Here is a 12,583-nt window from a genome sequence, read left to right as displayed (position 1 = left end):
ACTGTAAATAAACGCTTGTTCAGATTAAATAGAACAAAATACAAAGCATTAAAATATGTTAAAAACACAACAGCCTTAATAAACCCAGAGTAGTTTGGAGCCGGTAGTAGGGTTCATACGTCATCACTTAAAGATATCCCACCTGCTGTGAATGTTTTAATGCAGTACAGTTGTTATTATTATCACTTGTCACGTCCTCTTTATGACAGTTAAAATAAATAATTTTCATATAAGAAATAAAATTGTCTCATGCAAACTGTATATGGTGTTAAATAGGCCTATACTATTGTACTTTAATGTTAATCATAAGGGTGGTACTTCAACAGCCATATATTTTATGAGGTGGTACTCACTGTGAAAAGTTTGAGAACCACTGATCTACAGCAATAGTTCCTCAGGCTTACTGGACAATTTTCTGTTTTTCAGTTTTCCTTTGTACTTTAACCTTTTCAGCAGAATGTTTTCAGTTTTTAAGCCACTTAACACTAACCGATACATGATTCAAGGAGAAAAACATTACCTAAACCAAGGGATGTCAGCATTAATACATTACATGTAACTTAGCAACGAACTAATTTTAAAGTACCAAGCACCTAGCTGCAGAATCCCATATACACACACACCTTCACTGTGTACTGTACCACTGCACACGGTTGGAATGACAATAAAGCCACTTGTCTCAACTAAAGTGTACCTTCCCAGCAAACATGCCATTTGTGACCCATATGGGCCCATTGTCCCAGATTGCTCTCTGATGTTTCCTTTGAAATATAAATGTGTGTCGATGTTAGAAAGCACTTATGTAGTAAAAGCATAGAAAACAGTGCCTCTATGAATGAGTGAATGAGGTCGAATAAGAATGAAGTTCTATAAAGCACTTTGAGTCCTCAGGTAGCATAAGGAAGCGCTATACGGTGTAAGAACCAGTCCATTCACACACACACACACACACACACACACACACACACACACACACACACACACACACACACACACACACATTTATTTATTTATTTATTTATTTATTTATTTATTTATTTATATATTTCAGTAATTAAATGAGTTTTGCACACTGTGTTTATTACATTTTCATACACCACATTATGCAGCCGGCTTGAACATGGGGTCATTAGCAAAGAGAATCCCCACACCTTGATCCCCTCCCTTTTTGGTGGGGCACAGGGCAGAGACTGAGGTTGGGAAGGGCTCGATGGCGGGCTCCATCTGTCCGGGAACCTGAGGGTCAGGCTTAAGTGGGAGAGTGACTCCAACTCCAGGCCCACCGGCGGGGACATCAGGGAAGGAAGGCAAGGTCACAGGCTGGCCCAAGGCAGGCAGGACTATCACTGTTCCCTTTGCATCATCGTGGGGTGTGTTCTCATGTTCGTGCTCGTGGGGATGGTGGTGGTGCTCGTGTTCATGTAGGTGACCGTGCTTGTGGTCGTGGTCCAGAGCCAGCTCGTGGTCATGCTCATGGATGTGCACACCTACAGCGTGCTTGTTGTGTGCCTTGGCATGATGAGTGTGCACATGATCGTGGTTCAGACCGTGGTCGTGGGAGTGGTCCCAGTGCCTGTGGGAACTGCCTGTGGCATGGTCATGTGTTTGGTGGTGATTGTGGTCATCAGTTTGGTTCCTGTTGTGGCCATGATGCGAGTGGCTCTTGGTGTGGTCGTGGCTGTGTGAGTGTGTGTCGTTGTGGCTGTGGTCAGTCTCTCCACCCAGCAGGGGGAGCATCATCTGTCTCTTAGCAGCCTGGAGATTTTATACAGAGTGTACTATAATAAAGAGTTTACAAAACAGAGCCAGCCCAAGGCATAAGGAAACTAAGCGCCTTCTTAGGTCCCCCATCACCATTTATTACTTACACTGTTCCCTATGCGACTGAAGGATATTTGAACAATACAGATATGACATGTTAATGCTTAGGCTGCTACCCCCGCGACCCGACCTCGGATAAGCGGATGAAGATGGATGGATGGATGGATGTTAATGAGTCTTACCTCAGGCACATAGAGCTCACAGTCGACATTAATTTGCTCCTCATCAAAAAGAGGCTGGAAGAGGGATGCCTTACAGAAGCCCTTGTGCTGAGAAGAGAAAAAGAAGAAAAAACTTAAGAAAGCAGAGGATTGAGGATGCCTGTGGTTTTACTACGGTGGAACAATTACACATACTGAATGAAAAAGTAATCCTCTGCTGTCACAAACTAGTCAGTAGAACTTAGAACACACTGGATCAGAGCTTTGAGTGGAAAGCAGAGGTCTTTGATTGCAGCATTAAAACTAAAATGACCCCCTGATCAGAAAAGCCATACTGCACTGATCTCATCAACCCGTCTGACTACAACTTTACATGAGTGAGACTAATAATTCTTTCTCCTGACTCACAGCAAACTCGCAGTCCATAGGGGGGCAGTTCTCAGCCGTCACTGCTTCTGTGCTGTGGGGGCAGGTGGTCTCCTGGATGGTGTATTCCACACGGTAAATTGAACCTGCGACAACCTGGAAACACAAACACAAAAAGCATAACAATATGTCAATCTAAATGAGAGTCCATGATGAATAAAAGATCTTTCTTATCCCTGTTAATATTCTCATTCATTTCAGATTGATCGAGGGCTTTTCAGTGAACCTTTTGCACAAAGTGACAATACTGAACTATAACAGTTTAGCCCAGAAGTAATGACTGTATGCGCTAGTTTTTCAGTGTCACCCAGTGTTAGGTTGATTTTGATAATAGTTGTCATTGTTGTACTTAAATTAAACCTCGTCTTAAACTGTATGTTTAGAGATTTTTCTGTTCCTCCCCTACACATCTAGGATGGGGGGGGGGGGGGGGGGGGGGGCAATCAGCTATAGTGTTTAACTGCAGACATTGCATGTAAGGTTCTGGGTGTCCTTATAGTAGGGGTGGGGGAAAAAATCGATACTGTGTAGTATCGTGATATTTTGTTTGCTAATAATGTATCGATACAGGGACAGCAGAAATCGATATTTTGTTACAAAAAAAGTTTTTGTGCTCTGACTTCAGAGCATGTTGATCCTTTTTCTGAGCAAGAATCCTGACATTCCTTCAATGTCCAAATGTGTTTAACTTTTTTTTTGGCAGCAATAAACATGACAGTTTACGTATTTTAATTTAAGACATGTTTTATTTTAATTAAGTTTAAAACTTTTTTATTTAATGTAAAATTATATTTTGTTTTAATTTACTTTCAAGTTCTTCAGTTGCTGAAGGGGCTGCATAGTTTTCATAAATTGCATAGTTCAGAATAGCTATAATTGTACCAGATGGTTGCATTCAGTTAAGTTGGACTAGACTGTAATACAAACCGTTCAGTTTGTCAACAATAAAACTGACTGAAATGAGAGAAAGACTGAGTGCGAGACTTTGATATTAGATATAATGAATATTGATAAAGTTTACCTTTATGTACAGAATCTGAATATCGCAAAATATTTTTAAAAATTGCAATAATATCGTATCGTGTGTTAAGTATTGTGATAATATCGTATCGTGGGATGTATGGTGATTCCCACCTCTACCTTATAGGATGTTTTACTTCCTGGCCTAAGTAAGCCAGTAAGTATTTGGTTAGATAGCATGTTTCTATGTCACATATCTTGATGTTTCTTTTGGATATGTGGTAATCTGACCTGTGCAGTAGCACGGGAGATTTTGAGCAGAGTGAACCGATTGGCCAGCCTGCTCTGGTTGTGGAATTTCTCCAGAGACTTGGTCACAGTCTTCTGAACTTCAGCTTCCTCATTATTGCGAGGTAAATATGGACAGCCGGGACAGCTCTCATGCACCCTACCTGCAGGAATTGAGCAGAACAAAAAAGTGGTTTTACATGTTGGTGCTGCACGAAACCTGTAATTTCACCAAATTGTCTCATTTTTTTTTTTTTTTTTTTTTTTTTTGTGTCCCGTTTGGATCTTTAGCCATCAGAATTGTTGTCTTAAGGCCAAGAAAGATGCCAAGCGGATTTATTTTACCAAGTGGATCATCATGGCCTTGCCATATTGGTCCATTTGATTGACCTTTATTATAATTATGTATTTATTTTATTTTCAGTTGTTCAGGTGACCCGGTGAGAAGGGGGGAAGAAAGAAAAAAAAAAACAACAACAAAAAAAACAAAACACCTGGGTCACCTGTATGGAGAAAAAAAACAGAAGAGAAAGCAAACAACAAAGAGCAACATAATAAAAAAAAACGGCACCATCACAATAAACTAGCTAGCAGTAGATATCAGTAGATACTAAATAATAAACGATATTGTGCAGCACGCAAGATAGACAGCGCACAATGTGCTTTGAGGCAGCAGCCAAGAAAGCTGTAGTCCGCGTCTGTGAATACCCGTGTGTACACCTGTGTGCATACCTGTGTGGATCAGCATGCTTGCATTCCAAAGGTTTCTCCATGTAACGATCTGCTAGGGAGTGAGGGGAGCCACAGCCCCGTCCTCCAGGGTATGAAGCAGGTATGGCGGAGATCAAAACTCCAGACATCCAGAGGCCCCCAGAACACAAGAGACCAAGGAAGACCAACAGAGGGGCAGCCGCGCCACTGTCTCAGTAAGAGCTGAGGAGAGTCCCAGATGAGGGCTCACTCAGCAGCCGCGGAGCAGAAGCCAGGGGGAGTTGCAGTGACGCGCCCGTGAGCTCCGCCGGCAGCCAGCTGTGCCTGAGTGACCGAGCCCCAGGCCGAGAGGCCGGGGGCACCCCACCTCCGAAGTGGCCCGAGCGAGCCCCAGGCTCCAGGCCCCGATAAGCGGCCGCCAAGGAGTGAGCCGGTGTGTACCTGGACGCCCATCCCCGGACACAAAGAACCACCAACGCACCGATGTCTGAGGGGGTCCGCCACTGGCAGGGGAAGTGGTGGTGGGGGGAGATAGGCCTCCAAACCTTGGAGGGCCTGAGATGTCCCCAGAGAGGTGGCGCCTGACACCCAACCTGACATATAGACACAGACATACAGGCACACACAGATACAAACATCCATTCCCACCCTCATGCTCTCATATGCACTTACTCCACACTCAACCAACGTGGAGACAGACATAAAGAGACGTTGTACACACGATCACACTCCCCAAGCGTACTCTACGAACCGGGTCTAGGTGCCCTCGCCCCTGGAGGGGGGAACTGCACCCAGACCCAGGTGGTGTTTCCCTTTTCCCTGCGGTGGGGGGAGGCAGACGGCCCCGACTCCGCAGCAGCAGGAAGGCTCCACACTCCAGACCGCAGTCGGACGGCCAACTCCTCCTCCTAGCCCCCCTGCTCCAGCAGGTCGCAGAGAACGGGGGTGAGAGAAGACTCCAAACCTCCCTCCACCCGCTCATTGTAGTGTTGATGCATGTGTGTTCTAAGGTGCATTTAAAACCCAGGAGGGCATGGAGCTACCTGCCAGAGAGCAGCAGGTAAGCGCATGGTCCCTCCTGCTAGCCCTCAATGTCTACGTGTATTTAAAATTGAGAGGTGGGCAACGATGCCAGGGGTGGGGTGTACACCCTGATGGTACTTTGGACTCCGTGTATCGTGCCCAAGGTCTTGCACCCGGCAGGTGTGGGTTTATAGCCCATAGAGGAAAAAAGGCCTTGCCAGCATTGCCTTCCCCAAAACCTCCAAGATTTGGCTGAATGTAATCTGTTGTAATCTGTATGTTATCTCCCATCATGCCTCTGGCAAACTGTGCTTCATGTTAAGTTTAAGGAAATTGTCTTTGCTGTATCTGTTATTGTTATGAAACTTACTTAGTTTTGTTCCTGCATATTGTGCTGTGTTGTTTTAACATACAGCTGTTGTTATAGTGGAAAAGAGATGTTACACCATAAGTGAAGATATATGCAGGGTTACTGACCCTCTTGGAAGCACAGTGTTGGGTGTCTTCTCAATGGTGAATAAACAAGCTCCCCCTTGTGTGTCACTGGGATAAGAGGCATTATCTAGAGAGCCAGCACCTAATTGTGAAATCTCTGCTATGTGAGTGCTGAGCTTGGTCCAATATTTTGCATGACAAACAGGAAACATCTCTTAAGGACATGACTTTCAGATACTAATCCTCAGTCTTTGGTAATTTTTTAGGCCTGACACTTATTTATGTTTTTTGCTCCTCAACTTCCTCAGATTTATAAAGCTAATGATTCTTTGCAAATAATCTTGATTATTGGCAGAAGTACAACTATATGTCTGCTAAATGCAACTAACTTTACATTTGTTATAGATTCAACTAAACAAACTGTATGTTTTTGCAATAGGCTGCTAGAAACAAAGTGCCTAAAGACACTATTTAAAGTACACTGAAAAAATGGGAATTGGCAGGCTTTTGAATTTGCACAAATGAATTTAGTTAATGCTACACAAGCCTTTCATGTTTCTCTTATTTACATGATTAAATAAAGTACCATTTACTTGATTATAAACAATACTGAGACTACTCATTTTTCTTGCATTGATTTAAAGTGACTAAATTAGAATACTAAAACCATTGTAATCATGTTTGACAACAACCGGAAATGATGCAATATATTCAAAGACAACAACTAAATATGATTGGATAATAAGACCTAGAGTCTTATCCAATAAGACAACAACATAATTTAAGGAGAGCGCAATTGACCGCCAGATTCTGGAAGACTGTTTAGCCACATGCAACCTTTGGCACTGAGTCAGGCATACTGAGAAGGTAAGTAATTTAAATACATTTGTTTTAGTTGGGTACGTTTTCACAGATGTGTTGTAGTGCATGCTATATAAAAATTAATCTGTAATGCATCTACATGTTGTTTTTACAGTGCTAGCTAAAGTTGGTATTAGCTTTGTGGCTAAAACTGAAAAATAGTAACAAATTGCAGCTGTTGTCGGTCAGATATGGAATTTATGCATGTGACAGAGAGCACTGACGTTTTTGATGGCTTAGCAAGTTAAAACATCACTGAGAGAGCGCAGTAGTGTTTGTGTTACTCGTGCTAGTTATGGCTACAGTGGCTAATTAGTCCGGCTGTAACCGTCAGAGTTTAAGAAGCTGGGAGCCCCACAGTGCTATACCTTAATTCTTGCTGCTGACACGCAGCAGTTATAATAAGGATCCTGCCACCTTAGACGTGGGTTTAAGAACCTGTGCCCATAAATGCCAAATCATTTTTCCATTTAGTCATTGTTTTAGGTGAAGTGTCACTTACTTGACTATTCTATTGGTCACGGCCAAGTAATACAGCAGATATCTACAAGGAGATAAGTTTGTCCAACAGACTATGTCTTATTAAGTGATGTATTGTGAATTTTCCAACATCGGCCCAAAACAAATTAGGACCCTTTCCCCCCCTCTTTTTTTCTAGTTTGTGTAGAACATATGTGAGCTGCTTCTCAAAACATTATGTATAAATGAGGGAAAGATTGGTACTTTAAAGAAACCATTGATGCTCTTCTGGACTGGAATACCTTTTTTCAATTAAAATTAATGTTTTTTGTGATGGTAGAATTTTTACCTTTATGATTACAGAAGTCAAAACATCAGATGATGATAGCTTACTATCTAAACTCCCCATCTCTTGGCAAGTCTGAATTAGAGAGCTCAGCTGTATCGGCCTTTCTAGTGGATTTAAAGAGTTAAAGAGGAGATAGCTTAAGTCATTAGGTACATATTCCCTGACATTCTAGAGGTCAACCTTGCACAGTGTGTGACATTAAAGGGCATAACTTATAGAAATGGAATGGTACTGGCCCAAAGGGCAGCAGGTGGATTGCCAGAATACTGAAAAACCATATCTGCATTGTACCACAGCATATTCTACATTGTCAGAGAGCTTGGTGGCTGGTACAGAGAGCACGACAGAGCTTTTGAGCTCAACCCAGTATCATCAAGAATATCCACTCTCATTTCACTCTGTGAACTCCTTGAAACTTATCCATTGGTTGTCTATGAGATTGGATCAGTCCACATTGTGACTTTAAAAAGGCATATAGAAATAAAAGGTGTTCATATAAGTGTAATAGGTTCAGTCGCATGTATTTCATTAGATAAATTCTTCTTTTTTATGTCTGATCTTTATAACTTTGACTATTGGGTATGGATAGCTTTATGAAAACTAAACTGAAAGGATTCTTTCTGAATATGTCATTCTTTTTTGCCTACAGTCCTATGGTCCTAAAGACTGTTTTGGCTCACTCTCTAATGGAGCGCCTGAATCAACTGAGGATCTCATCGTTGAAGTCAAGAGACAGTGTTGTCTTCAGGGCAGTTTCAGACTTCAGTTTATGGATTCCTTGTTTGGGAATGAGTTTCTTAACCTCATCTCAGTTTCAGAAGTAGCAGACAAAGGGACTCTTAAAGCTATTGACATGCCAAAGCCCACCACATGGACATAAAAAAAGAGTAACAGAGTTGGTGAAACTCAAGATGGAAAAGACTTTTTCATACAGAAGACATGAAGTTGTCCATGATGCACCAATGGTGGAGGCTTTCATGGCAAGATGGCCTGATCTATTTGATTTCCATGAGGTAAGGTTTGCCTCATACACGGTGTTCTTGTGGTATTAGCCTAAAATGGTTAAGGCACAGTTGTTATTTGACAGCCCATTTCTTCAGTATGAGTGATTGCAGCCTTCTTCCAGGTAGTAAACCTTTGAAGCTCATTCCTCTGTGCTCATGTTTTCAGATCAACACTGAGTTTAAGAGAATTGCCACCATCCCCCCTCAAACAAAGTTCCTGGCTCAGCTGGATCTCCACTTGGACAACCTGGTGAAGTTGGTCAACAGAAGAGGAGAGCTTGGACTAATACTGAAAAGAATTGTGGCATAAATGGATAATGTAAGTGATAAAGCCTGAATTTCAAATGTTTTCCCATGATAAATTCTCTCATATTGTATTTTTACATCTGCTTGTTTTTTTAACCTTCACTTTGTCAACTTATTATTAATTGCCAGTAAACCTATTATTAATTTGTGTGCCTTTACTTTAAAAACATTCATGTAAAGTACACTATTAAAACTTAAATGAAGGACAAGGGCTGAATGAAGATGCTAATTACATACATTTCATTTCAGTGCAAAGATGTTGATGCTGCGTCTGTCAAGGGAGTGTGTATCTACATGGGTGAAGACGCTGGCATGCTTATCCGGGAGTATGTGGTATGTACTTGTCTTTTTTTTTCTTCTTTTTTTTCAGACTTTCCACAGTTTGTCATATTACTTACTTGGCATGAAATGACTAACGTGGCTTCTTTTTTACAGGGCATCGAAGAACGTGCCATCAGTGAGACTGTTGAAGACACCACTGTTTGAATTTATCTTCTTAAAGAGCAAGCTTCAGCAGATGAACAAGAGTTGTCCTTGCAGGCATCAGGGTGGCGAAGACTTTGGATAATGTAGCATTTGCTGTGATAATGCTATTTGGACTCATGTATGCATTAAACCTTGCTTACCCTGCGGACCTGCGCTACAACTTTGACGTTTTCCAGAAGGTTTTCATGGAACTGGATGGAGCTAAACTCTCTAAAGTTCTTGCTTTCAAAAACCATCTGTTTCATTGAGAAGTCAAAGACTGCACTTCTGCAATTCTTTGCAGTTTTTCATTTTGTGTTCAGTAACGTTATACTGCTTATGTTTTCATTGCTTTCCCCTCATGTGACTGCAATGCAGGATGATTCTTCCTTTTGGTATCATGTTCTAAGAAATTTTTACTGACGATTTTTAGCAATATGTTCTAAGTCAACCTTAATGTCCTGCTTACATGTTTAAAATGAAGATTAAAATTCATGTAGGTGTTTGGTATTAGTTATGTAACAATGTCATTTAAGGCTCAACTTAGTTGAAATCTTGCACAGATAAATACTTGTACAGAAGCTGAAACTGTTGTCAAATAATACACAAGTTATATTTTGTAAATCTGTTTACTCATAAAAGCGTGTTTTTTTCAGGTAGTCTTAATTTAGTTTACATTTTCAATTGTGTAATTAATTCAAATGTTATATGTAAGAGATGACAGGATCATCTATAAGCACTTTCTTTTATTTGCTGCTGAGGTCAGTTTTTTGTGATATATTTGCAAATATATTCTCAAACTAACTTTTTCTTTTAGTTATTTCTGCAGGCTCTATTTAAAAATGTGTTAACAAGTTTATATGGATGTGATTTTGGATTTGTTCATGGCAGAATTGCTGCTTTCACTGCTGTTACAGTTTAATAAAGGTGAATTGTTCAGTAGCACTCACAGTCTTTGCCTTTTTTTTGTCAATAATGATCAGTTAATATTTCAATTGAAAAAATTAAGTAGGATTTAAAGCCATAAGTTGTGTTGCAGGAACATAATTGCAATGTGTTTACATTACATAATATCATTGCGTACGACTGGCAAATAAAAATAAGTTGGTGTTAAACATTAAAATATATTGACATTATGCAATACATTGATGTTAAGATAACCGATTAATATTAGTACATCAAACATGATTTTTTTAAGTAATCTAATGTAAATAAAATACTTTGATTTGACAAGCATTAATTACTTGAGGGAAAGTGGAAAATTAAGTCAGTCATACTTGTTCATATTATGTGGGACCGATGTACACAATAAAATCAAGTAAATTGAAATAACTTTTTTTTTCAGTGTAGGCTCTTAGCTGAGTTTTGTGTTTTGCGTAGACACCAGTTCTTTCTTTGAGCTATGTGCCTTTTCTCTAGCTGTGGGTTCTCAATAATGACAGTAATGACAGAGCTGACGAGACAGGGGAAACGTAAACTGAACACACTCACATCAGACAGAGACCTTCAGAATAAAACAGGAAACTTACAGACACAGAGAACCAGACAAGACACTGAACTTAACAGACCAAGGGCGTAGATTTGGCATGGACGGAAGGGACATGTCCCCACCAATATCCAGCGATTATTGAATTTTACCCACCAATAATTTGATCTCTTCAAGTAAAAGAAAAACACATAAAAAGAAAGAAAAAAAAAGATCTGTCAAAGTGGGAGAAAGAGTTAAATTACATTCTCCACTGTAGTCCTACATCATGTAACAAATATGGCCAATGTGATTGGCTGTGCCTTTAAGGGAGCTCTGTTTAGTTTTAGCAACAGCAAACCTGGGGTCCGTTCTTCGTACCTCGCTTACTACATCCAAGATCAAATGACACATCCAAGATCAAATCATCGCGCTAACTTTGAGCTCGCTATTCCGGTTCTCCGAACACACCTGTTGTTGACGATTAGTATAGCTGGATGAAGTAATGTGAGATCACTGGGTGTCGTAACAGGGGCTACGCATCGATAGTAGAAACATTGATCGGCAACCCTTTGATTGGTCGGCGAAAATGTCGAAGGAGCGCGCTCAGTATTTTTCGGCAGCAGAGCAAGAACTCTTGATTGAGGGATTTCAGGAGTTTCAGAGTTTAATTAAAACGCAAGGGAACACTGCAAAGGCTGCAAAAGCAAGGAGAGAGGGCTGGCAGAAAGTTGCTGACAAATTAAACTCGTAAGTAATTTAATAATAATAATAATAATAATAATAATGGATTGGATTTATATAGTGCTTTTCAAGGCACCCAAAGCGCTTTACAATGCCACTATTCATTCACTCTCACATTGACACACTGGTGGAAGCAGCTACGGTTGTTGCCACAGCTGCCCTGGGGCAGGCTGACAGAAGCCAGGCTGCCATATCGCGCCATCGGCCCCTCTGGCCAACACCAGTAGGCGGTAGGGTAAATTTATTATATTATATTACATTATATCACATTATATTATGTTACATTATATCCTCTTTCACATCAGAGCCACAACAGGACCCACTAGAACATGGGAACAAGTAAAAGTGAAATATAAGAATATTCTACAGAATGGTAATATTTATCACTTATATTGCTTTTAGTCTCTTGAAAAGAGACCCTGAAGTAATCTGTTTGTTTATAACAGCAACCAAGAAAAGGGCAGAGCAAAAAAAAGACAGGTGGTGGTCCTGCACCCCCTCGTCAACAAGCTGGTTAAGTAAATAATACCCTCACGGGAAAATCGATATCTCTCTATGAGCACACTGTCGCGCTGAGCTAAAGGATCCTGTCTATCCCGCAATATACGCTGAATTCTGAAAACTCTCCTTATCAATCTCGCACCTTCCGCAATGGGTGGCTCGCGGATACAGACAGGACATGGCTGCGACAGACTTCCCAAATCCACCTTCGCTTTTATAGCCGTGGTCTCTCATCTTGATTACATTAAGTAATTTACTATTACTACTCTAAAATATGAATTACATCTGAAATAATCAAATACATGAAATAGAATGATTAATAGTACATTTCCCTTTTTTTAGGAAATGACCTGTATGTATCTGTATGAAATCAATGAAAGGATCAAGTACTGCATTATCTTTAGTTACATTGATAATATTTATTGATGGTAAAACAGTGGCAAAATATCGCTGTTGCTTTCGTATAAATGAAGCGGACATACCTGAGTGGCCGCGATCTAATCTTGTTTACATAAAGTAAGCCTGCTCCCGAGCAGGTTTACGCTTACGGATCTGTTGCTATGACAGCAAGTCCCGTATGAGCTTCGGGGAACCGAACGATCCA

General features: G+C 40.7%; 1 protein-coding gene across 1 annotated transcript in view; it reads right to left on the bottom strand.

Moving 5' to 3' along the window:
- Positions 1–1,058: 1,058 nt before the first annotated feature.
- LOC143412331 (uncharacterized) overlaps positions 1,059–12,583 on the bottom strand; it is a 28,655-nt gene continuing 17,130 nt past the window's right edge. The window contains exons 3-6 of the mRNA XM_076876067.1: positions 3,660–3,820; positions 2,391–2,504; positions 2,004–2,090; positions 1,059–1,755 (exon numbers count right to left, since the gene is read on the bottom strand). Of these exons, the coding sequence (XP_076732182.1) occupies positions 1,102–1,755; positions 2,004–2,090; positions 2,391–2,408 (759 nt within the window). The 5' untranslated portion in view covers positions 2,409–2,504; positions 3,660–3,820 and the 3' untranslated portion in view covers positions 1,059–1,101. The remainder of the gene's footprint in view (positions 1,756–2,003; positions 2,091–2,390; positions 2,505–3,659; positions 3,821–12,583) is intronic.

This window comes from Maylandia zebra, linkage group LG17, assembly GCF_041146795.1.
Source record: "Maylandia zebra isolate NMK-2024a linkage group LG17, Mzebra_GT3a, whole genome shotgun sequence".
Lineage (NCBI taxonomy): Eukaryota > Metazoa > Chordata > Actinopteri > Cichliformes > Cichlidae > Maylandia > Maylandia zebra.
This window is presented reverse-complemented; position numbering and strand designations above follow the sequence as displayed.